Here is a 25,653-nt window from a genome sequence, read left to right as displayed (position 1 = left end):
AATGATGCAGTATGCATGTTGAAGACGAACCAGTAAGTTTGCCATCTCATGTAGTTTACTGAAACCTGATACATGGCCGTCCGATTATTATGCCAATCACCTCGACCCACAACTCAATCCACAGCTGAGAATTCCATTTTTGTATACTAAGGGGGATTCTGACACCCTCTCTCTAAAATACTACTACTTTTGTAAAGAAATGAACAAGCCAGTATTAAGATGGTCTCATCACACAAATTTTTCCAAATCATTTGCTCTTTTAGTAGTTAAGCCAGATGCATGACATGGGAATACCACGTGTCACCACTAAGTCTTCAAAAATGACCACATAATGACAAACATTTAAAACACAAACACGTATCCCTGTATCTGGAGTGAATGCAAAAAAACAAAAAAAAAGAGGGAAGATTTTTCAGAAGAGAGAGTTCTAATTTGTGGACTGAAGTGCTGAGATCATCATATTAAGCAAGTCCTTTGAACGTGGACGAGCCATTAATCTGCTGGTAAATGTATCATGATGCCAAGTAGAGATATGGCCTGCATAGTAAGATTCTTCTGGCACCCTAATTTAGTTTTCCCTCCGAACTGTGAATTAATTCATGTACCCTACTTCAAGGGGCACAGTGAGCAGGTATGGCTTCCAAACACCACCAAAACTTAGAACAGCTTGTATGCACATCATATGTGCAGTCACTCCTTCCTCGTTCATCATCCCGTGCATCTAGGCTTGCCAAAATGTCAGTTCGAGTGGTGTAGCTTCAAGTCAGTTCACTTGTATATGCAATTCCTGGCAAAATCGGTAAACCTTTCTGCAAAATAGTTCTAAATAATTTTCCCTTCACTGCTGCACTTTCCCCAATCATCTAGAATCCATACTTCTGATTTTACAAGCCTGCATTTAGTAATTTTGCAAATAAATGTCAAGGTTTCTGCCCAGAAGTTTGTCACTAAGGAGCTGATTTTCAGCACAGGGTAAAGTCCTTAAGAAAGCAGGCTATGTTTCAAGACTGCTAATAGTTGCACCTAGGTTTGGCTGACTAAGTTGGCCACCTAGCACTGAAGACCAGTGTTAGGTCAGGAAGAGGAAGTTGGCGAACTAACGCTGCCCTGGGACTGCCCACCTTTTGGGTGGTTAAGTTTCGCTGCACCACACCAGAAGAAGATTTTCTAAAGGTGTCATTCTGGATTCTTAACGCCATGGTTAGTGTTAGATCCCTGTGAAAATCTATTCTTATATCACAGGTTCAGAAATGATGAATAAAGAAGCCCTCTCAATTTAAGCATTCTGGGCACCTGCGTGCCCTCTGCTCACTTTAAAGCACCCAGAATGGGTACATCGAGATGCTGTGAACTTTGAATTGCGTTTTCCTGAGTGTCATACATTTAGTCCAGGATTTGTAATCTCCTAAATCACCCTCTCAGGGTATCACTTGTTATTGTTGTCCCCACATCTGTTGGCTTTTGGTCCAATAGCATTGCCAGCTGATTACCCATTCAGTAGCAGCTCCAAGTAATGAGAATATTGTAAGCAAAAAATTCACTGGAGATGTTACTGACTTTAAATGTTTGAATGTGCACCAGGTCAGCGGTGAGGATGTCTTACTATGGTAATCCCTTTAAGATCTCTCTCTGCATATCTGGTGCAAAACCAAAATTATCCACGAATAGGAGGAATGCTGAGTAATCTGCAGGAAGGCCAAGCCTGCCATAGACTAGACTAAGCACCATGTCCATTTCTACAGCTAACCAAAGTATTGTGTTTAATATCCATTTTTATCTGATTATAGGGCTATGTATTCCTCTTTTGTTTTAAAAATAGATACTCCCCTTGATGGCATTACTCTTCATGTCCTCTCCCCCTTTCTGGGCTGATAAGTCTTTGGCTTAAGATTCTGGTTATGCTGATTTGTTTTCTAATTAGTTATAAACTCTAGTTTCTCTTTTGCTGAATTGTTGCATAATCTTTTTATAGGTCATCAGGTGTCAGTCTGTTCTTCCAGTCAATGGTAGTGCAGACAGCTGCTTCTAACTGCTGCACTGAGTGCAACAGAATAACATTGCAAAGGTGCTTATTAATTCTGGGCAGGGAAATATTCAAAGGTTTTTTAGGTGGGTAAATGTGTTCACCTGCAAAAAGCAATTATTTTGAAACTGCCTCTAAATCTAGGAAAAGCGTGCATGTCTTATAACGCACATACTGTAGTTGTACCTTTGAGGAAAAAGGTGTGTGGTCAGGTCGGGCGATGAAACGTGCGTGCAGTGATTTCATTTTGAAGTACCTGCAGTCAGTGTGCACGAGGTGTTCCCTTTGAAAAAGAACTTGCATGTCCTGCATCCTTTGTGGGAATCTGACACTAGCCTCCCCCATCAGTGTCAGTGGTAAATCCATAATTTAGAGTACCTGAATGTGATCTGCTTTGAAATGTTATGAGAGGTGGAATATAAATAAAACAAAAACTAAGGCAGCTGAAATTGGGGTCTGGCTTCTTGGTCAAATTTTGGCGTAGACGCGTAAATCTGGGAGTTATCAGCATAGATGTGGTACTGAAAGCCAGTGGAAGAGAGCAGAAAAGGTGGAGAGAAGAGAGCCCAGGACAGAGCCATGAGGTGCACGGGCCAAGAGCAGAATAGCTGTGAAAACCACTAGACGACAGCGAGCCGCGTTCTACCCGAATTCAATACCTGGAACCTTGCACCCTCATAAGTGAACAACCCTGGCCAGCATTTCTCCTGCTTTGTCCCCAGATGTGCACAGCTCATTAGGTTCCCTGCTGTAAGTGTACTTGGGCCTGCCATAAGCACGCTCTCCTCAAATAGTTGGAAGGTGGAGGCCAGCTCTCCTTTCTCTCTCCTCAGTTGTCTGTCAAGAAGGATTTTATTTCCTTTTGCCGCCTACTTCCGTAAGTTATTACCTCATTCAAGTGCCATTTCCCGAAGGGAATCGGGTTTCACCCAATGAGGCAAATCTTGCATTTTTATTGTAAGTTTTACAATTGTGAGAACTTGTCTCCCAGTGTTACTGCGGGCAAGAAATTCCTCTAGAGACATTGCTGCAGTCCCTGACACAGACTCATCACTGCCATCCTAATTATAACTACAGGATTCAGTTACTATTTTTTATTTTTTTTTGCTGTCCGCCTTTAAAGTTGGCTTGTAGCTATTGTGTACTGTGCATGGTGTCAACCATGCATTGATTCAGTTTTGCATTTTTTTTAAATATAAATATTTGATGTCGTACTGCACAACATATCGAACTGATTCATGCATAAGGAACACACAAAGCTAACAGATCCAACATGTCCGTACAATACCACATCAGTTTTAAAAGAAAACCCGAAGTTGCCTTGGTAACTACACAAAACAAGCACAAAGACACCCACTCACATTCACATCTGTAGGAGACGGATCAATATTGTGTACCGACAGTGCATTCAGACCCTCTTCACTTTTTCCACATTTTGCTATATTACAGCCTTATTCCAAAATGAATAATATGCATTCCCCCCCCCCCTCAACTTGCACACAATACCCCACAAAGCAAAATCAGGTTTGTAGAAGTTTGTGCAAATTAAAAAACCAAAACTGAAATATCACATTTACATATCGCTAAGTAGTCAGACCCTTTAACGGTATTTTGAGGCACCTTTTGCAGTGATTACAGCCTCAAGTCCTCTTGGGTATGGTGCTACAATCTTGGTACACTTGGATTTGGGGATTTTCTCCCATTCTCCCTCTCAAGCTCTCTCAGGTTGGATGGGGAGCATCCATGCATAGATATTTTCAGGTCTCTCCAGAGATGTTCGATTGAGATCAGATATGGGCGCTGGCTGGGCCACTCGAGGACATTCACAAACTTGTGTCAAAGCCACGCTTACGTTGCCTTGGCTGCGTTCTTAGGGTCGCTGTTCTGTTGGAAGGTAAATAGTTGCCCCAGTCTGAGGTCCAGAGCAGGTTTTTAATCATTTGCTCCATTCATCTTTTCCTCCGTGCCAACTAGCCTCCCAGTTCCTGCAGCTGAAAAACATCACCATAGCTTGATGTTGTCACCACCATAGAGATGGTATTTGCTAGGTGATGAGCGGTGCCTGGTTTCCTCCAGACATGACATTTGGCATTCAGGCCAAGGAGTTCAATCTTTGTTTCATGAGACCAGAGAATCTGGTTTTTCATGCTCTGAGAGTCCTTAGTAAACTCCAAGTGGGCTGTCATGTGCCTTTTACCAAGGAGTGGCTTCCATCTGGCCACTCTACCTTAAAGGCCTGATTGGTGGAGTGCTGCAGAAATGGTTGTCCTTCTAGAAGGTTCTCCCATCTCCACAGCGGAACTCGAACTATCAGAGTAACCATCAGGTTTGTTTTGTTTTTTTTGTCACCTTCCTGTCCAAGGCCCTTCTCCCCTGATTGCTCAGTTTGGGTGGGCAGCCAGCTCTAAGGAGAATCCTGGTGGTTCCGAACTTCTTTCATTTATGAATGATGGAGGCCCCGGTGTTCTTCAGAACCTTCAATGCTGCAATTTTTTGTACCCTTCCCCAGATCTGTGCCTTGACACAATCTAGTCCTGGAGGTCTACAGACAATTCCTTTGAATTCATGGCTTTGATTTTGCTGACATGCACTGTCAACTGTGGGACCTTATACAGACAGGGTGTGTGCCTTTCCAAATCGTGTCCAATCAATTGAGTTTACCACAGGTGGTCTCTAATCATCTCAAGGATGATCAATGAAAATAGGATGCACCTGAACTCAACTTTGAGTGTCATAGCAGAGGGTCTGAATACTTTAAAAAAACACAAAAAAAAAAAACATTTGCACAAATTTTTACAAACCTGATTTTGCTTTGTCATAAGGTAGTGTGTGTAATAAGGCTGTAATTTAACAACGTGGAAAAAGTGAAGGGGTCTGAATACGTTCCAAACTACAGAATAATGTAACTGTAAACTTTCATGCGGAAAAAGATAAAAAAAATGTTCACACATGACAATCTGACACTTTCTTGGAGGTAAAACCAATATCCAGATATTCCGACAGCCATCTGCTGAAACCATAAGCTGAGAGAGGGAGAGGCCTCTTGAAGCCAACACAACACACAATATTTAGTCAAAAGTAAAGCTATTTGTACAAATTTTTTTTTTTACTCCGAAGAAAGTCCAGTCGCCCAAGAAAGCGTCCCAACAATAACCTATTTGCCACAAAAGGGAGATTTAAGGGAAATCACTCGCTCAACACCTAAAAGGACACTCAAAAATTATACAATCAGGTACATACTACCAAATTATGAAGGGACTCTTCTCAATATGGCACTTACACATCTGAATATGTGATTCTTATCTGATAAGCCTTAATTCTATTAATGAGAGCAATGCAATATTTTAAACTGAGTCAGTTGAATCCTCGCATCAATAGATATTTTACTAATATCGAAATAGTGCAACATCTCTTGGCAGGCAACCAGAAGGCCTACTGCTCTATTCCAATAGGTAGATAAGTCAAAGTAGCTGGGGACCACATTTACTAGTCTTAACTTATACCATCATGACAATTTTTTCCCCAATGCCACATCTCATCCTCTAAATTAGGCTATAATAAAGTTGGATATTGGTATTTTAGAGAGTGAAGATCATAGCAAGCCTGCAAATGTGTAGAAATGTTTGTGACGAAGATTTTAAGTCTCTCTTAACTGGTTAAATGAATAAGTAGTATCCTGAGCCTTACAATATTTATCAGAGATAACCTTCAATCCTTTACATCGCCATTCTAAAAAAAAATCCCAGCATCCAGACCCGGAGGGAAATCAGTATTTCCAATTAAAGGCAAAAATTCAGAAACTGCGGTAGCTACCCACCACTTACAAACTTATCTCCAGGCCTACATTACAGGTACAAAGAGGATACTTATGCACCTCATTTGGCAGTGAGGCATCCTCCAGATGCAAAAGCATAGGCCAAACAATATGGGAACTAGTGGGATTCCACCAGGACTATCTAAAATCAGAGGAAATCCATTCCTATAGAAATGTAACTGGGAAGCTACATTATAGTAGCAAAAGTCAAGCAGATTAAGTCCCCCATAAACTTTTGTTTGTGTACGTTTAGAACAGTTCTTAGTACCCCTCGACTGCCAAATAAAGCGAGTTAGAGCAGATCTTACTATATCAACAGCAGCAGCACTGAACATCTAACATGGAAGCATTTGTAAAAAAAAGTAATATAGGAAAAACCACCATTTTTCAATAATGCGTACCGCCCTAGCAATGACAAAGGTAATTCTTTTCATGCAATATATTTGTCCTACAAAGTAGCTATCTATAGCAACAGATACTTAAATATTTAATATGACTGCCAGCCTCTCTCAATGGAAGATACCTCGCCAGTCTTCCTTGATAGCATTATGCTTGGGCAAATCTTCTGGCTTATCAAAATTGATCTTTAATCCAGCAAAGAATCCAAAAATATAGACTAGACTAAAGAAAAAGACTTGTAGCTTATCAAAGAAAGAATATTAGCAAAAACACTAATCTTGTGCTCATGATTCTCTAGTCAAAATCCATGTATAGCCAGCCAGTGTAGAGCATAGGCATAGCTCACTTGCCAAGGTTTCTATTATCAAAACAAAGGAGAGGGGAAAGCAGACATCCCAGCCTAGTACCACTCCTTAAAGCAAAAGAAGAGACATGTCTAATAATCTTGCGTGGGGAGCATTGTACAACAATCTAACCCATTGCAAAGAGACCATTAACACCATACCATTCCAACACTCTTAAAAGATACGACCACTGAACCTTGTCAAACCTTTTCAGCATCTGAGCTGATAATTATAAAACATTCCACTCTCTTAAATGGAAGGACCAAAAAGTTTCCACAACCTTATGCACATTACACACTCCATGTCTGGAGCACACAAAGCCAGTCTAATCTCTACAGCACAGCTCAACCTATGAGCTATGATAGAAGCCAAAATTCTTACATCCACACTGAGTATTGATATTAGGTTATAGGAAGGACACTTAGGGTTCTTTTCTTTCTTAGCAAACACTAGAATTAGCATCTGATGATCAAACAAGCATACTTATTCAACATGGTGCTGTAAGAAAAGGACACAATAGATTACAAAATTCTGATCCCAGACCATCTAGACCAGAGGTCTTACCCCATTTTAATTTCCCAATAGCCAGATCAATTTCAGCCAAAGATACTGGAGCATGCAGAAGTCTCCTGATCCTCCACTACCTGTGGCAACTGGTAGCTGCAAACAAGAGTTTCACACATTTTCTGAAAAATCACACTCCGAGTTATAAACTGTGTATCATAAGTCTAAAAAAACATTTTAGTAATATCCTGAACAAATTTCGCTTCCAGATTACTTAGAAACATAGAAATGACGGCAGAAAAAGACCAAATGGTCCATCCAGTCTGCCCAGCGCTTGATCACATACGGAAGTGATATTCTGTTTGGCTTTAGTACTCTTGACCAAATTGGCCAGCTTTATTCCCATTCATCCATTCCAGTCTCTCCAACGTCCACCAAGACTCTCCTACAAGCAACTCTCTCCAACAAACAACTTCAACAAGACTTTCCACCCCTTCAGGACTCCAGCATCCACACAGCATCCACTCAAAACTCAACAAACCCACTCTACAACTCCACTCAAACGAACCCAGCATCCACTATAACAACACCTACAATAGCATTTAAAAGGAAGCCACGTCACCCGTGGGTTCATGAGCCCTTCACATTGGCCTCTCTTCTCTGGCATTCCATTGCTACTGCTCTACCGCCTCTCATGCAAACTGCCACACATTCAAACATTGCTACTGCAAACAGTCTCTTCGCTACCTACGCACATGGATCTCGATCCACCCCCCCTTTCCCACCAGCAGTTTTCCAGCATTCATCCAACCTCACCTACAAGCCTCTAGCATTCATCCAACCTTACCTGCAAGCTCCTAGCTTTCTTCAAGACCCACCTGCAAGATTCCAGCATTCATCCAACATTGCCTGCAAGCTTCTAGCTCTCATTCACAATCTCTCTAATCCCGCAACATAGTTCCTACAAATGGCCCCTTTTTTCACAATTCCAATTCTCCAACATAATACTCCACCTAAAAGAATTTCTTTCCGACATGCTCAACAACACAACCTCAAATCCCTCTCTTCAATTATGATCACTCCCACTACTCAACTTCTAGGCCTCACCCTTTTTTCTTTAAGCCTTTTCAATGCTCAATCTCTAACGAAAAAGTCTGTAATTCTAAACGACTACCTCATTGAAGTGAAACCGGAGATATGTGCAATCACTGAAACGTGGTTAAAACCATCAGACACAGCAATAATCAATCAATTACCTACAGAGGCTTACGATTTCTTCTCGCTTCCTCGTCATAAAAAAAAAGGGAGGAGGTATTCTTTTAGCAACCAAAAAGGACCTCAGATTCTCTCTTGCAAACAGTCCAATTCCAATTCAAAAACTCGAATTCGGCTTTTTCACCTCAGACATGCTCCAAATCCTTCTCGTATATGCTCCCCCAGGACTCCTGGAATCAGATGCCTCACCTCTGATCGAATTAACCACTTCCCTTATCAACTTAGACTCGCCATCTATCATTCTAGGCGATTTTAACATGCACGTTGATAACCCTACACCATCTCCTAACTGTGAAACTCTACTCACAGCCTTCTCCGCACTAGGCTTCACTCAATTAGTTAACAAACCCACCCACAAAGCCGGCCACACGTTAGACCTTATCTTCGTTAACGCTGCAATTAAGCCTGTATCTCTCCCCAATTGCACAAAGGTCCCATGGTCAGATCACTACCTCATAACAACTTCATTCTCTATAAAGGACACGAGCCCGGTTTGCATCCCTTCGCCCTCCTTCACATATAGGAAAACTTGCTCCCCAGAAGACCTCAATAATCACTTATCACCACAACTCCACCAACTGGACCTTACTGATCCGAACTCAGCGCTTCGATCATGGAATACTATCACCGAAAACATAGCTAAAAAGCTATGCCCTCCAATAACAAAAAAACCACACCATAATTCCTCCAAAAGACAGCCCTGGTTCTCATCAGAACTAAGAAAGCTCAAACTCCAACTAAGACAAAATGAAGCTAAATGGCGCAAAAACCCAGGAACCAACACCCTTTCAATCTACAAATCTTCTCTTCATCAATACAAAGCAAGCACCTTAAGATCCAAGAGGGACTACTACGCCTCTAAGATACACGACCTTGTATTCGATGCCAAAGCCCTCTTTAGCTATGTAGCCAACCTCACACAACTAAACCAGTCAGAGATTGCACATGACCAAGCTCAATCGAAAGCGGAAGAATTAGCTCTATTCTTCAGCAACAAAATCAACAGTCTTCTATCTAAGCTCCCCACTAACCCCACTGTACCATTAACCATGCCTCAACCCGCAATCAACAATACTCGGTTAGAAGAACTTGATACAACTTCATCCATTGAGATCCAAGGAATTCTAAGGAAAATAAAACCTTCCTCTCACCCTTCAGATCACATCCCAGCTAAACTACTACTATCAATTCCAGATTCTATCTCCAAAATCCTGGCAGACATCATAAATTGCTCCCTCACACAAGGATTCTACCCTGACAACCTCAAACTAGCCTCACTCAAACCCCTTCTCAAAAAACCAAATCTTGACTCCAACGATCCTAACAACTTCCGACCGATAGCTAACCTCCCCTTCATAGCCAAAATTATGGAAAAACTGGTCAACTCACGACTCTCAAACTACATTGAAGACAATAACCTCCTATTCCCATCACAATACGGATTCCGCAAAACCTTAAGCACGGAAGCCCTCCTCATCTCCATGACTGACCACATCATCCTAGGCCCTAGACAAAGGACAAGCCTTCCTTTTGATCCTACTCGACCTTTCGTCAGCATTTGACACGGTCAATCATTCCTTCCTCATCAACCAACTAACAGCCATGGGTATCTCAGGCACTGCCCTCTCGTGGTTCAGAACCTTCCTCAGCAACAGAGGATACAAGGTTAAGATTCACAATAAAGAATCCTCACTTTACCCCGCGTCAGTAGGAGTCCCTCAGGGCTCATCCTTGTCTCCTACCTTGTTTAACATTTATCTGTTACCCCTATGTCAACTTCTCACTGACCTCAATCTCAAACATTTCCTCTACGCTGATGATATTCAGATCCTGATCCCCATCAAGGAGTCTCTCGCGAAAACACTGTCACACTGGGAAACATGCCTCCAAAACATCAAACAGCTTCTCACAAGCCTCAACCTGATACTAAATTCATCAAAACAGAACTTCTTCTCATCACACCAGGAAAAACAGCTCCTTCACACCCACTCATACAGACTTACCAAATACTACACAAGTGAGAGACCTAGGAGTTCAAATTGACAATCACCTAAACCTGAAAGCTAACATCAACAAAACCACCAGAGACTGCTTTTATAAGCTCCAAGTACTGAAAAGAATAAGACCTCTGTTCCACACACATGACTTTAGAACGATTCTACAATCAATCATCTTCGCAAAGCTGGACTATTGTAACACCATCCTGCTTGGTCTCCCCTCATCACACACCAAACCACTACAAATGGTCCAAAATGCCTCCGCCCGTATACTCACTAACACCAGGAGAAGAGAACACATAACCCCTATCCTGATGGCCCTCCACTGGCTGCCCATCCACTTCAGAATAATCTACAAGGCTATTCTCACCATATTCAAAAACATCCATCAACTAGCCCCAATTGATCTTCACATCCCCCTCCGATTACACAACTCAACAAGACCGACAAGAGTTGCTTACAAAGGATCACTTCAAGTACCACCAGCCAAAACCACCAGACACATTACGCTAAGAGATCGGGCCTTCTCCACAGCCGGTCCTACCTTATGGAACTCCATTCCCCCAGATCTTAGAATGGAACCCAACATCTCAATCTTCAAGAAAAGACTCAAGACCTGGCTATTCACGCAGGCCTTTCCTAACTCCAACATTTCTTAACCCCCATCAATCAACACACTTCGCTTGCAATACCATTAAGAGCCTCCTCTTACAATGTTATTATATGTAATTATCTGATCTGCATTTTCCTTCTTACTCCAAGTTCTATATTTCCCTGTTATATGTAACTACTTTTTCTGCACTATTGTTCAAGTTGTTAAGTTTATTTTAATTTGCACTCCTGTTTCTTGTGAACCAGCATGATGGGACAATCGTCTTGAATGTTGGTATATAAAAAACTTAAATAAATAAAAATAAATAAAATGTCAAAAAAAGTTTACTACGAAAACCTTGAATCAAGCTAAGAGCTCTAATGTGTAAAACCTGATCCAAGTTCTTCTTTAAATTGGCCAACTGCTCTGCAATATTCTGCAAGAAAATCTGTACGTGCTGCTCTTTAAATGTACTCAATGCTGAGAGCAATCTCAAAATTTCATAGACCTAGGCTCTATACGTTCTCACAACAAATGCAATTCTTACCCTGTAATACTGCTTTCCCAGCTGCTCAAAACATCGGGGTATCTTTGAATTGCACATAATTATTCCATTTTTTAATAAAAACATCTTTAAAACACATTGTAAAATAAAGAACTAAAGTGCCATTTAAAAGTCCTATTTAGAAACTCCTACATGTAAATTAAGTGTAATAGGGGCATGATCTGAAAGAAGTGAAGTACCAATATATGCCTTCCTCACAGTTAAAGATGATAATTAATACAGGAGTAGCTAATCCGCAGTGAAGAAGAAAAGTAAAATCCAACTCATCAGGATGCAGTACTCACTACACATCTAATATAGCTTGAATTCTTTCATCAAGGGGAAACCAGAATAAGCTGCTGTAGAATGGGCTACCCTCGGTGGCTTAGCAGCTTTATAGGATCAGCAATTATTAAAATCCCCTCCTATTAAAGTTTGATCGTTAGACTCAGTATAGTAACCAAATTTGGGGGGGGGGGGGGGGGAAGGCATGCAAATACACACTAGGAGGCTAAACATTACAAAATATTTTGAAAAAAAAAAAAAGATCAACTATTACAAAACTACCCCCTAAGGATTTGAAAGTTTCTCCTACAAAAAAAAAGGAAATTCTTATGTATAATTTCCCCCTTTGTCTACTGGAATATGATAAAAATACATTGACCTACCCAATCATGTTTGAATTTTTATGTTCATTATCAGTTAAATGTGTTGTAAAAATACCACATACAATCTAGATTTCTTAAGCAGAATACATATCTTCTTTCTCTTAATGGGTGAATGTGTCCCACCCATATTTAGGGAAGCAACACTGAAGTCTGTCATAAGGTTAAATCATGAGTGAGAAGAAAAGAAAAATATTGCCCTATGTAAAATAAGGGAAGCCAACAGCCATGCAAACCCCCCCCCCAGCTCAGGTCACATGAAACCCACCACGTAACGGCAGCTCACACAGTACATCTTGCATCTGAAAAGATAGGTCTGCACACTCAATCACACCACAAGACAACAGAACACACACTCCAAAGGACTGCAGCCAAACCAAGTCCTTTCTTCCTGTCTTAGCTGGTGTACCCTGCAGAATCCTACCGAAAGCCAGGAACAGGATCCAACCAGCTCGAATGTCATAAGTCATAGGAGAGAGATCAAGCAAAGGAAAAAACAAAAAACAAAAAAACTTTGCCACCAAGAAAAACAAACATCCCTGTGAAACCATATAGGATACACCAAATACTGCAATATCAAATGTCAAAAGCTGTTCATCCTTTACTCCTGTTGTAGTAACCCGCATAGAAGGCTCCATCGTGGTAAATAGAATGCATAAATAAAAAACAATAGCAGAAAAGCATTGCAATACTCAACATAACTGAAAATTCTTGATGAGGTGCGCCTCATGTTTCTATGGTCATAATTGTGGGTCAAGGAAGAATGCAATGCAATAGCATCTCTACATATAGCTATCCAGAGAAAGACAAAACGAGGGGCATTTTCACAACAGCAACTAATAGAAATATCACAAGGGTCTACACTCACACACTAGGAAGAGCCAAACAAGACTATCATTTCTACCATAATTTTGCCATAAATTGCTCAATCTGATCTTGCGTTTGCATCAGAATTTCCATGGAGCTTTGCTATTAAGGGAAAATTCGATCCCTTTACAAAATCTCAGTACAGATGGGCACCAAAGCTTTACAGCTTACAATAACTTTCACAAAATTATCATTAAACAAAAGCAAATTATGGCCAAAGTAATCTAATTTGCCATATTTTTTTTTATATGCTATTAGTGTAGGTTTGTCAGCATAATTTAAGATGGGTGAGATCACAGGCCTTGATCTCACCAAGTTCTCTTACTACATCCAGACAGTGCGATTGCTTCGCAACACAGGCTCGGTCTCCATCAAGAGGCCTAAGGCTTCTGGTTGCCATGCTTTGAAGAACTATAGCAGATCCTCATTTTTCACAAATTCAGGCATGCCTATAATATGAACGTTGTTGTGCCAGCCTTGATTCTCTTCGTCTTCAATCTTCTCAGCCTTACCTTGATTTTCATTATGCAAGGCCTTGAGTTGCACTGTAAAATTAATCTGCCGTAACTTCTTGCCCCATCACAAGGCTCTCAAACTCATTCAATTTGCTAATCTTTATTCATACTTTCCTGAATTACATCCACTGATGATTGCAACATATTTGAACTATCTGCCAGCGCCACCGTTACATTTTTAGAGATTTGAGCAGATAATCTTTCAAGTCCTGCAATGCAGCATCTGCTTCAGATGCCATTTTGTGATTTCTGGAACAAAGTTTTATTTTAGACAATTCTGATTATCTTACAAGGTAAGCACACAGGTAAAAAAAAAAATCAGCATCCCAGGAGTGATTTTAGTGCAGATAAGATTGGATCCCCGTGGCGCATCACTGCAGTGAGACTTCTTAGCTGCCCAGCATAACCGGAAATCTTTTTATGTGGTTTTAACACTAATATTTTGTTGCTCGCAGAAAGAATCCCAGATGACATTTGTCTCCAGTTGGATACAGAGCACACGAGGTACTGTGCGACCCTGTGGAGACCAGGCTCCTTCCACTGGTGGATGAAAACTCCTGAAAAGATCTGAAACCCTACTGAAATCAGAGCAAAATTACCAGCTTTCCACAGGGCAAACATCACTTAACTGGCACAGCAGACTATAAAGTAATCCAGCTATTACACCAATGTTAAAGAGCCCAGCTAGCTAGGGAAGAAATAAAGATTACCCACATATTACCCCAAGTTCCTGGAACCTGGGCTCAGTTGCAGAGATGTCACTTATTGCAAAGCAATTTGCAGTTTTGCTCCAGCAATGCCCGAAGCGCTTAAGTTCCTTTAGTTCTGAAAAAGGCTCAGGCAGATCCCCCCATTCTCACAGGAGGCTGGAGCTAGGCTCGGCTGAAACGTTTTGGGTGAAGGACAGAACGGCGTGCGGAAAGCAATCACGCTACCAGAAGCAGATGCAGACGGGAATGTGCGTAACGAAAAATGAATGGCAACACACTGAGCAGGAATAATTACAGCCCCCTGTGCCAGTGGCACACAATGGAAGCAAATTATAATGTATCCATTCATTAGAAATCTGCATCTTTACAAGATACATTTTTAGATGAATTTAGTGCTAGAGAAATGTGCTGGATCAGTAGGACCATAAACCAAAACTCCTCCACACAAACAGCACAGGCTTCCCTGACACACATCTCTTTTCCCCTCTCTTTCCATTAAGAATAGGTACAGAGCAGGCAGTGACCGTACAAATCTCCCTCACATACACACTGCCCCCACCACGTAAGTAAACGTTAGCAGAAAGAGACCAACCGGCCTTGTCTGCTCTGCCCAGTTAATTCTCTACACACTGCTGAGGGTATAGCACAGAGCATGAACCTCCTGTAAGATATCGCTCCCCCTCCAGGAGACTTCCTGTCCTCCATCCTGGGTAGAAGAGCACAGAGAACAGGCATAGCACAGCCACCAGTACCAACTTCCCCTCTCTCATTATGCCCCAAGCATGGAAGGGGACTAGCACAGGCAGCAGCAATGCCAGCAGAAGACACTAAGGGCCAGATTAACCGCTAGGCAAACTAGTGACAACATTTCAAAAGGTAAAAAACAAATTATTCAGAGTCTGCCCCCGTCAGTTCAGCTGTCAAACAGGGCCACACTTTTTACAGGCAGTGCCAGCCACGTGTGTGCCCAGAGCCGTGTTGGGCTGGCCAAAGGAGACTGCTATCTGGCACCGCGCACAGTGCAGCTTGGTATGGCATGCTATCCTCTCCCTGGCCCCCGCATCCGATGATCAATCGCCCCAATCCTCGGGCCCCCATGATACAACTGAATTTGCGTGTTTGCATCCAGTGCACACCACATTTTATTTTATTAGGTGGTGCAACTATGTGAATGTATTGTTAGAAAACATGGATCCAAAAAAAAACAAAAAAAAAAAAAAAAAAAACACCTCTCCTGCAAGAATCATGTTCCCCCCCTGACATGTCCTATAACTCTGGTCTGCATCAGAAAAAAAAAAAAAAAAAAAGTTAGATGACAAATGCATGGACATAATCAACTAAGTGGATCCAGAAAAAAAAATGCCTCCATCTGATTTCTTCTTGCCTCCCCTGACAAGCCCTGAAAATTTGGAGTCGATAACACATGAACTAGGAAAGTTACTGGTGGGGGGCAGGGGGAGGAGACCGTGACCACAAACTTTTCCTCCTTCAGAAAGTAGGTAAAAATGTTTACACTGGCCTCCAGCCTATCCTCTCCTACCTGCAGATGGGAGCCAGGAGAAAGGTGGCGAGTGCTGGTGCCTCGACCTCTTCCTCCCTGCATCACCTGGAGCTGCACTTAGAGGGACAGAATAAATGCTGCACAGCCCTGGGATATTCCCATTCCAACAGCTCAGAAGCTAAGAGGCACTCACTGGGAGGAAGGAGAGGTAGCCAGATTTTCTTCAGACCCACAAAGGGGGGGGATTGGCGACTGGCACCAGGACTGGTGGAGACCGTTCTGGACCCCCGGGCCCTGATAGAGCATGGACTGCCCTCACCGCAGGGTTGCTTCGGGGCACTGCGGCAAAAGCTGGTGCATCCCTGCACGCCCAGCACTGTGCATCAATGGGGGGGGGACCAGTGCTGGTGGTTCTCTGCTTTCTCGATGCTCAGCCTGGTCCTTTCCTTGCTGCCGAGGTTGAAGATGACGAACCCAGCATCCACATCCTGGAGAAAGTCGACAATGTTCAGTCTCCACTGCCCCTATCCGCCAGCGGTGTTAACCGAACCGACAGTCCCGCCAATGTCAATGTTGCAGTGTCCATTCATGTGGCTCCAAGGCCCATAGATGCCAATACCTAAGCCGATGGCTCTGACCGCCTCGATTTCAAGAGCTGATCCATCTTATCGAGTCAAAGTAGACATCCCTTCAGTGTCATCTGGATGCATAAGCCGCATCCCCAGACGACATGTGATGCCCCTAGGCAAAGGATACCTACCTCGTGATGATCAATGATGGACATGGGGGGGGGGGGCCGCATTGGTGAAAACCGGACGTAGCCACGACGAGGTGAAACAAAAAGGCGGCGGGCATCGGGACACCGCCACCAAGGGGGGGCGGGAAATCAACTGCTAAAGGAAAGTTACCTGAAATGATGAAAACCCTGACTAGACACTAAGGAAGGCACAGAGAGGGCCCCGACGACGGAATAGAGTAGGAAAACCCACGAAAAACAGAGCAAAAAAGTTTTCCACAAGGCTAAAACAGCCAAAGTGAGCTCAATCACACCATGGAAAAGAAGAGACTGAAGAGGGATCCTGCCTGGACACGTAGTACAGGGCATGCTGGGCATGCTCAGTGCGCCTAGTGAAAGTTCTAGAAACTATGAAAGGTTTTCTGCATTGGAGTTCCATCTGATATCACCCATGTGTGAGGACTACATCCTGCTAGTCCTCGAGAATCAGTATTTTTAATTTTAAGTATTTTCCAGTTTTTATTTGCTTTAAAACAAATATCTGTAACAATATTTATCATTCAATGTAACAACCTTGGTGCCTTAGTCCTAAGGGAGACCTTCTGGAGGCTTCGAGCTTGCCCCATCTGTGTCCAGTTCTCTCCACTAAAAAAGGAGCTGTTTCAATTTAAAGAAGAAGAAATAGCTGCATTTAAAAGATCCCCTCTCACCAATGTTCCCTCCAAGGAGTGACTAGCTGTGTACAAATTGTGTAACATTTTTTTTTTTTTTATTTATACTTTATTTGGAAACAGTACACCCAAGATAACAACAGTGGGGTAAAATTGTGTAACATTTTTAAACCAACTTTTGAGCATCAGTATTAGTTTCATTTCTGTATATAGCAAAAAGAAAAAAAGAACATAAGAACATAAGAAAATGCCATACTGGGTCAGACCAAGGGTCCATCAAGCCCAGCATCCTGTTTCCAACAGTGGCCAATCCAGGCCATAAGAACCTGGCAAGTACCCAAAAGCTAAGTCTATTCCATGTGACCATATGAAACCTGTGAGCGACACTCAGATGTTCTCAGCAATTGTTCACGTACCCAGCTTAGAGGGAACTATGCCCCTCACTATAAAACATCAAAAAAGTCTGCCCCTATTCCCCCAGAGAATTTAACAGGAATACATGGATTACAGTGGGCTCTGATCAAGTAAGAGCTGTGACAGTCCTCTATCCCCAAAATGATACCCACACAAAATGACTACTGCACTGGAAACTTAACGCTCTGAAAACGGAACCCGAGATGAAGGAAGGCACCCATTGCATGTAAAATCAAAGCACAGGCAGAAGATTGCAAAACAAGAAGCTCCTTTTACTGAGTAACTATTCAAATCATGAACTTGGAAACATGCTTTAAGGGGCACAAAATGGTAAAATATCTCCCAGCGTCCTTAGCTAGCAGGAAGAAGATTTTAGATGTATAGGTGGCTGGTGGTGCATATGGATTATACTAATTAGTGATGGCAGGAAGAAAGATCAAGAGAAATTCACAACATACATTGGCAAGTGATTAAACTAAAGGTGGAAATGGATGGATTTGGGATGTCACCCAATGACAATGGGAAAAATGAAAAAGAAAAATCTTAGAGACCGCTCGTCAGTAGGCGAAGGAACCAGGTATGAGGAGAAAGAGAAAGAGAGAGAAAGAGAGAAAGAGAGAGAGAAAGAGAGAGAGAAAGAGAGAAAGAAAGAGAAAGAAAGAGAGAGAAAGAGAGAAAGAAAGAGAGAGAGAGAAAGGAGCAGCTCTATATGTGAAAGATAATATTGAAGCAACTGAAGTGTAGGGTGCATACAGCAAGGAGGCAGCACTGTGGACCATGGCACATCCATCCATACCAATGTACTCTACAGACCTCCAACCCAGACAGAGGAGCGAGACAAAGATGTGGCTGAAGACATTGAGGGAGGTAAAAAAAAAAAGTGGGAATGAAGGGAGAGATGTTGGTAGGAGACTAACCTGCCAGATGTGGATTGGTGTATCCCACCTGCAGAATCGGCTAGGTCGATTTATGGAACTCCATCCCACCAGAACCTCAGACAAGAACCCAGCCTCCCAATCTTCAGGAAAAGACTTAAGACCTGGCTGTTCAAAAAAAGCATCTCCGGACACTGATTAACCCCTGCAGCCTGTTGAAACTACCTCCCATTGTAAAAATGTTAATTTAATGTAATATCTATCTATTGTTATCCTCTCCCTTTCTTCTCTACTCCCAGTTCTAGTACCTTGTTATTTGTAACTGCTTCCTCCTCACTAATAGGTTACTCATTTGTTCTTTGTACACCCCTGTTCTATGTAAACCGGCATGATGTGATTGTATCATGAATGCCGGTATATAAAAATTTTAAATAAATAAATAATAAATAAATAAGTAAGGAGAGATTGTGGGATGCTTTGGAAGGGGCTCTGCTAACAAACAGTGATGGCCCCCTCGGGGGGGATTCTGGACCTGGTTCTTACAGCGACAGCGTTTCTAATATCCAAGTGCGCCTCCCCCCTGAGCACCTGTGATCAGATGGAAGGGTTTGCTACAATGGCATCGCACAAAGATCAAAGTCCTGGACTTTAAAAAAATAAGGACTTATTTTATTTATTTAAGGCTTTTATATACCGACTTTCTTGATACAGATCAAATCAACTCGGTTTACATCGAACTAAGCAGAATTATAACCAACATTCAACAAGTGACATTTTGAAGGAGCATAAAAGTTACATTAATAACAAGGTTGCCTTAACTGGGAGAAGGAAAAAAAAAGAGGGGGGAGAACGAAAGATAAATTACTATATACATTGGAGTATGGGAGGGAGGCAGGGGCCTCATGATGACTTTAGGCAAGATTGGTGTTTTGGTAAAAACGGGAGAGCAACTTACAGAGGGGGCTGAAAGGATGGGTAGAATTTCCCAAAGTGAAAGAAAGGGGGATAAACTAAAAAAAGTTTATAAAAAGGGTAACAAATCTTTATGTACAGAAGGTAAATAAAAGCAAAAAGAAAAAGGAAACAATGCAGTTCTCCAAAGAGGGAGCCGAAAAGAGTACACACGATTTTGAAAAGAAACAGAAGAATATTGAGTAAAGCTGAAAGAACAAAATCAGGATGGCTAGGCTGCAAGAGAAGCATAACAAGCAGAAATAATGCCCCAATACAGAACTAATAATGCCCCTATACAGAACTAATAATGCCCCTATACAGAACTAATAATGCCCCTATACAGAACTAAATCAGAAATATAACAAGGGTGGCATTTTTTTTCCAAGTTAAAAATGTTGAGGCATTTTAAAATTTGTATAGCTGCTGAGGACCTTAGAACAGTTCTGCAGGCTCTGGTCAGTGGTCAGATTATTGTAACGGCCGACGTGTAGGGCTACATATACAGTACCCGAATGGAATCCCTCTGAAGTGCTGAAAAGGTGGAATGCAAATCAAATAAATAAATTTAAAAAAAGATGCACCTTCTCCAACTGACACAAAATACAACTGCAAGACTGCTCACTGGCTCTCTATTTCGCCACAGTTTCAAGAATTCCACCAGCTCCCAGGTACAAACGGAGAGTTCAATGTAAGATTTTACTGGCAATTCATAAGCTTTCCTATTCAGATGGGTCATGGAGCTTGATTAAACTGTCGGTCAAGCAAAAGTCTGCCAGCGTATAAGGCAGTCGGGTCAAGATGTGCCGATAGTTGCCTGGCTTGAAGAGGCTTCAGCAAACGCGCTCTGGGGCATCCTTCACAGCGTTGGTGCCTTGAAGAGGCTTCAGCAGAAACGCGCTCTGGGGCATCCTTCACAGCGCTGGGGCCATCACCTTGGAACTCACTTCTGGCTACGTTAAGAAATTAGGTGGATTTGAAATGTTTCAGGAAGATGCAAGGCATTTTAATTTATTCAAGCATTTCAGTAGATGATAAAAGTGTTAACTGTTAGAGATGTGCATTGGGGTTTTTTCTGATTTGGGCTTTGTTTTTGGGCTCCCTCGGGAAATTTCGTTTTTCCCTACGGTTCTTTTTTTTTTCCCTGGGCCCCCAATTTTCATGTTAGTGCGCGCTAACATGAACTACGAATTTTTCCAAAATTTCTGAAAAATTGTTCGTTTTTCGTTGCCCCTGAGCCATGACAAATTAGGCAATTTCATTGAAATTGTCTAATTCGGGAAAAACGAATGCACATCTGTATTAACTGTGCAGATTTCACTCTATTGTTTTTATCATTTTTAAATGTTTTTATAAGTTTCATTCTGTAACAGCTATGTTTATCTTTATGTCAGATATGAATGTGAATATTGTGATCCTCTCTGAACAATTGCTTGGGGTAGAAGAATATAAAAATGTGTAAAAAAAAAAGCGTTCAGTGTCTGAAAAAGGATAGAGAGGGGCTAGAGGCAGTCCAGAGAAAGGTCATCAAAATGGTGGGGTGACTGCATCAAAAGACATACGAGATGTCTTTTGATGCAATCACCCCACCATTTCTATGAGGACCTGAATATGAATACCCTGGGGGCAGGATAAGATACAGGCATGAAATGAAACTCCTGGGGAGATGACTCAGAACCAATGTCAGGAATATTTCTTCATGGAGAGAGAGGGTGGTAGATGCCTGGAATGCCCTTCCGGAGTAGGTAAACACAAAAACAATCAAAGAATTAAACAGTGCATGGGAAACCATGCGTATCCCGTAGCAATGGTTTTTTTTCACATTGAGGTTTTGATGCGATTTGGATTCTGTACTAAACCTATTCGAGACTCTGTGCTTGTTTGACATGAATTCGTATAAGATGAGAAGCATACATTTTTTGTATGTTATAAGAAGAAACTACATTGGATTGTTACACATGATTTGACTGAGGAACACAGAGACTTTTCTCCCTTGAAGCCATACAGGGTCTCCTTTCAGATACAGATGTACTTTACGATTGAGATCTGAAATATAGAATTGTATCCACTTATTTCTACACTGGGATATGTTTTGTGGACCTTCCCTTGAAGCAGCTTTGTATAGCGAAACGTGTTGGGAGGCAGTCCCTATGTAAATTAGTATTTTATGCAATGCATATGAGTGTATGTATGGTGAATGTAAGGGGAGTGTTTTTAGATTATAGTGAGTGGGAACATGAATACCACTAATAAATCCTGTTGTATTTTTTGTACAATTTGTTAACATTTCTTTGATGTTAACGTTTTTATATATTGATTGATCACCAACCTGCACAGCACAGGTGGCACAGCAGCACTGCCAGGTTCTCACGCGCACACCTCAGAATATGTACAGCATGGGCAATGGCAGTGCAAGCTCTGGAAGGACGAGCTCTCTGAATAACGCGGCAGAGGAGAAGATAGGTTTTCAGACGCATTCAACTTTTGACCTTGTTTGAAGGTTGTCAATTAGTGCTGACTGCCGTAACTCAATATTGTGGGAACCTGCACACAGGGAACTAGAGTGAGCCCATCAACTCAAACAGGTCGGTGGACACTGGACAGAAACAAATTGTCAGTTACCTACCAACCTGGGCCAATTTTGCACAGATTAAGATCAGTTGCAAGCAACCGAGTCATTACTAAAGGGAAAAATGCTTTGGCAGTAAAAGAAATCCCTTACTGTTTTGCAAGCATGGAACAAGAGTTTTAGCGACTACACTCAACTAGGCCTCCCCCCCCTGGGCACTGTAGTTACAGGGCTGAAGGAACACTGCACGGCATACCCATGTATAACCTCTACGTAGCAGGGACAACATTCTTCCCTCCACTATAAAGATCCTACTTGATGTCCTAGCGCAGTTTGCCTAAAGGTGATCCTGTAAGATCCGGACCTAAAAGGGGATTTTCAGTCACCACGAACCCATATGCTACAGAATTAAAATGGCGCAGTAATGGAATGTTCCACTTTGCCCACTGCTACAATAAAACGAAGACTGGGGTGAAACAGCAGCTTTTACATATTCTATGCGCCTTCTTTCAACGTGATCAGAGGTAAAACATCGCTCTCAAATGCATTTATACTCAGTCCAATAGGATGGATGCCATCAATGACATGGCTTCCTCCACGGCAGATGCTTTGAAATCCCAAAGCCATCATGAAATCTTGAGTGACAAAGATTTAAATGTGAAGATTTTTTTTTTTTAATATGTTTTGTATTATCCTGCCATTGTAAACCACTTAGCACTTTTTTCCTGCTATGGGCAGTCTAAAAAAAATAAATAATAAAAAAAGAATATTGACTGACATGCTTTTTTGTTTAAACTTTACAGGATTACAGCCTGGGAGGAGGGGGGGGAAGAAGATAGGTGTCCTTTACATTATAGGATTACAGCCTAAGGAAATAACTGCTTTTAAACTGCACACTATTACAGATCTTCAAAAATATACTATTCCTGGTTTAGACCACTCGCCTAAGATCCAGAACATTGAAAGGTTCACAAGTTACAATCAGCTGGTCACTGCAGTTTATTATTTTTAACAATCATGCATGTAAAAAACTTTCAGGGAAGCTGAAAATTTGAGTGCTACAGTCATGTGCTCCAACTGCAATGAATGTGAATGGCTAAAAAAGGCATAAGAGAAAAAAAAAAAGCTACAAGGGACTCACCAACACCATTAGCAAACATAGATCTGTGAGACAGCTATAAGCCAGTACTAGAAAACCTCTCGAATAAAAAGGTTGCAGGTTTTAGGCATCCTCTTACCACTGCTGAGAGATTGATTCTATTGTTGAGTAGCCCAGGCACCGAATGTCAGGCCCTGAACAATAAACTTGTTTGGGCAGCCGGTACACACACCCGCGCTATCAGTCTCTCTCTCTCGGGCTGAAAACCAAGCGCACAACACAAACACAAAGAGAGACACATTCCTGCTCTTACGGTACCTGAATATCAAGCAGTTAAATGGCCCATACTGTCGTCTACATTCTGACCAGAGGCAGCTAAATCTAGCGCTCTTCCGAGAGGGACAGAATCCAGCCTTGAACTACCACGGCTGAGCAGGACAGATTCATGCAAGCACAGGAGGTGCCTACAGTGTCTGAACTTGTTTTAGGATACCTCAAAAGCAGGTGTGGTTAAGCCAGGAAGCTGCACTCAATAGGTTAGGACAGGCAGCGCTCTGCCTCTGACACTTCCTTTCAGCTTTATAATCGATTCAAATGTCTGTAAAGCAAGACACAGCAGCAGACTTCACAGAAATCCTTTGCCTAAAAGCAGAATGATTTATTCTGAAATTGTCAACGTGTCACGCGCTTAAGGTTCTACTGTTCACGGACACAGCCGCTGGGATGTACAGGATCCAGCTTCCTAGGAGCACTGCGTCATACCCCCGCTGCCGTAACCTGGGAGTGGCATTTCTTTCCTTCTTTCCCAGCCTCCAAACCCTTGCAGGGCCCAATCAGGAAGTGCCTGCTTCTTGCAAAGCCTCAGTGGTTCTGTTAAAAAGACTGCACCAGACCCCAAGTGATGTCAGATTCTCAAGGATTGCACACTTATGATACAGGGACAGTCTGACCACCGCGGCAGACAGAGGGGATGGGACGAGCACTTGAGCCAACAACGATGGAGAAAATGCCCTTAGAACTGCCTCTTCAATTCACTGGAAGTCAGAGCTGAAACCCTGGAAAGCCTCCTCCTCCAATCCTCCTGCCCTGGTCAACAACCCAGCACCAAGAAACACCAGAAGAAGGGGAACTGCACAACTCCAAGTACTAAGGAAACCAGGAGCAACTGCCCCCCCCCCCCCAGTAAAAGCTGTTTAGATTGTGTTATGCATGCAGTCAGTCGGCAGATCCCCCTGGGTAATACTCTGCATACGTTTCCAGCTCTCAGTGTTGTGTGCTGTAGCCACATCTCCAGCGTGTGAGGTTCGTCAGCGCTATTGATTGTTAAGCACAAACTCTGCAGGCATTTCTGGGATGTGCCTGGAATGCCTTATTTTTATTTCCTCACACCATCTTTCTCTCACCACACGACCGAAGAGGGTTATCAGAATAATGAAAGGTTAAAACTTGTTCTTGGACTCCTTCCGAAGATACAAACTGCCTTGATTTAGGGTCCAGCTGCTAATACATCTGTATGGTCTTGTGCCCCTCTGAGCTCAAATGGTGTAGTTTCCCAAGCCTTAAACCCCCAACACAATGCAAAATTAATTTATTAAGACTCAAGATGAACATAAGTGAAATATTCATCAGAATCTAGCAAACTACAGATTTGCTGGAGTCCCTGGATATTAGTAACTCATGAACCGCATTCTGATTTACCTTTTACAAATAATCTCCCTTTCAGTTTGAGATAGGACTGCAATTTAGGATGATATCAACTGTAAAATGCTTTGAGCTGCTTTTTTGTATATAAATGCCATCAGATGAGCCTTGTTACCTTCTGGGGTCCCCGTTCTCATGTGGCGGTATGATGACCACCTTCACAGTGACTGAGGTGCGCAGTAGGTCAATCATCTGATCATGGGTCAGTGTCACCACCGCAACCTTGCAGATCTCGACCAGCCGGCTTCCCTGCCGGAGTCCGCTTGCCATGCAAAGCCATAGTCCTCCACTTCTGCCACTGTGCCATCGTACTTCACGTGGAAGCCAAGCTGACCCAAGCCATTCCGCCGCAATGTCATATCCACTGTCTCACAGCCTGTGGTCATAATCTGCGCAGTCACCAAGGAACAGAATGATTAACAGGGGCTACACAGATACAATAGCTAAAGACATTGCCAGATCCAAAAAAAGCTTACGATTTGCATGCTTAAAATCAGCCAGTTCTGTTATATCATGTCACTTTTTATATCATGTCATTGTATTTCCCGCCTGAGTTCTTTGTAAACCGGCATGATGTGCTTCACGAATGTCGGTAAATAAAAGTTAATAAATAAATAAATAAACTTTCAGTGTTCCACACTGAACTTTCGTTTAAAAAGAAAGTCACATCAAATTTGGATACATAGAATTTTATTTTATTATTTTATTTTTTACTTTCCCACTATCCATGTGGCTATAACACTATACACCATGGGTTCTAATTCCAGCCTATATATATATATATATATATATATATATATATATATATATATATATATATATATATATATTCTGAAAACCAGTCTGGGTGGGACTGTATTGAGAACCGCTGCCTTATACAGCGCTGC

At 42.1% G+C, this 25,653-nt stretch overlaps 1 protein-coding gene across 1 annotated transcript in view; it reads right to left on the bottom strand.

The window, feature by feature from the left end:
* SIPA1L3 (signal induced proliferation associated 1 like 3) overlaps positions 1-25,653 on the bottom strand; it is a 215,983-nt gene that overhangs the window by 62,941 nt on the left and 127,389 nt on the right. Inside the window, 2 exon segments of the mRNA XM_029619561.1 lie at positions 24,882-25,029; positions 25,032-25,155. Coding sequence (XP_029475421.1) covers positions 24,882-25,029; positions 25,032-25,155 — 272 coding nt within the window.

The sequence above is a fragment of the Rhinatrema bivittatum genome, chromosome 11, assembly GCF_901001135.1.
Source record: "Rhinatrema bivittatum chromosome 11, aRhiBiv1.1, whole genome shotgun sequence".
Taxonomy (NCBI): Eukaryota; Metazoa; Chordata; class Amphibia; order Gymnophiona; family Rhinatrematidae; genus Rhinatrema; species Rhinatrema bivittatum.
Note: the sequence above shows the minus strand (reverse complement) of the source record. Positions and strands in the feature narration are given on the sequence as shown.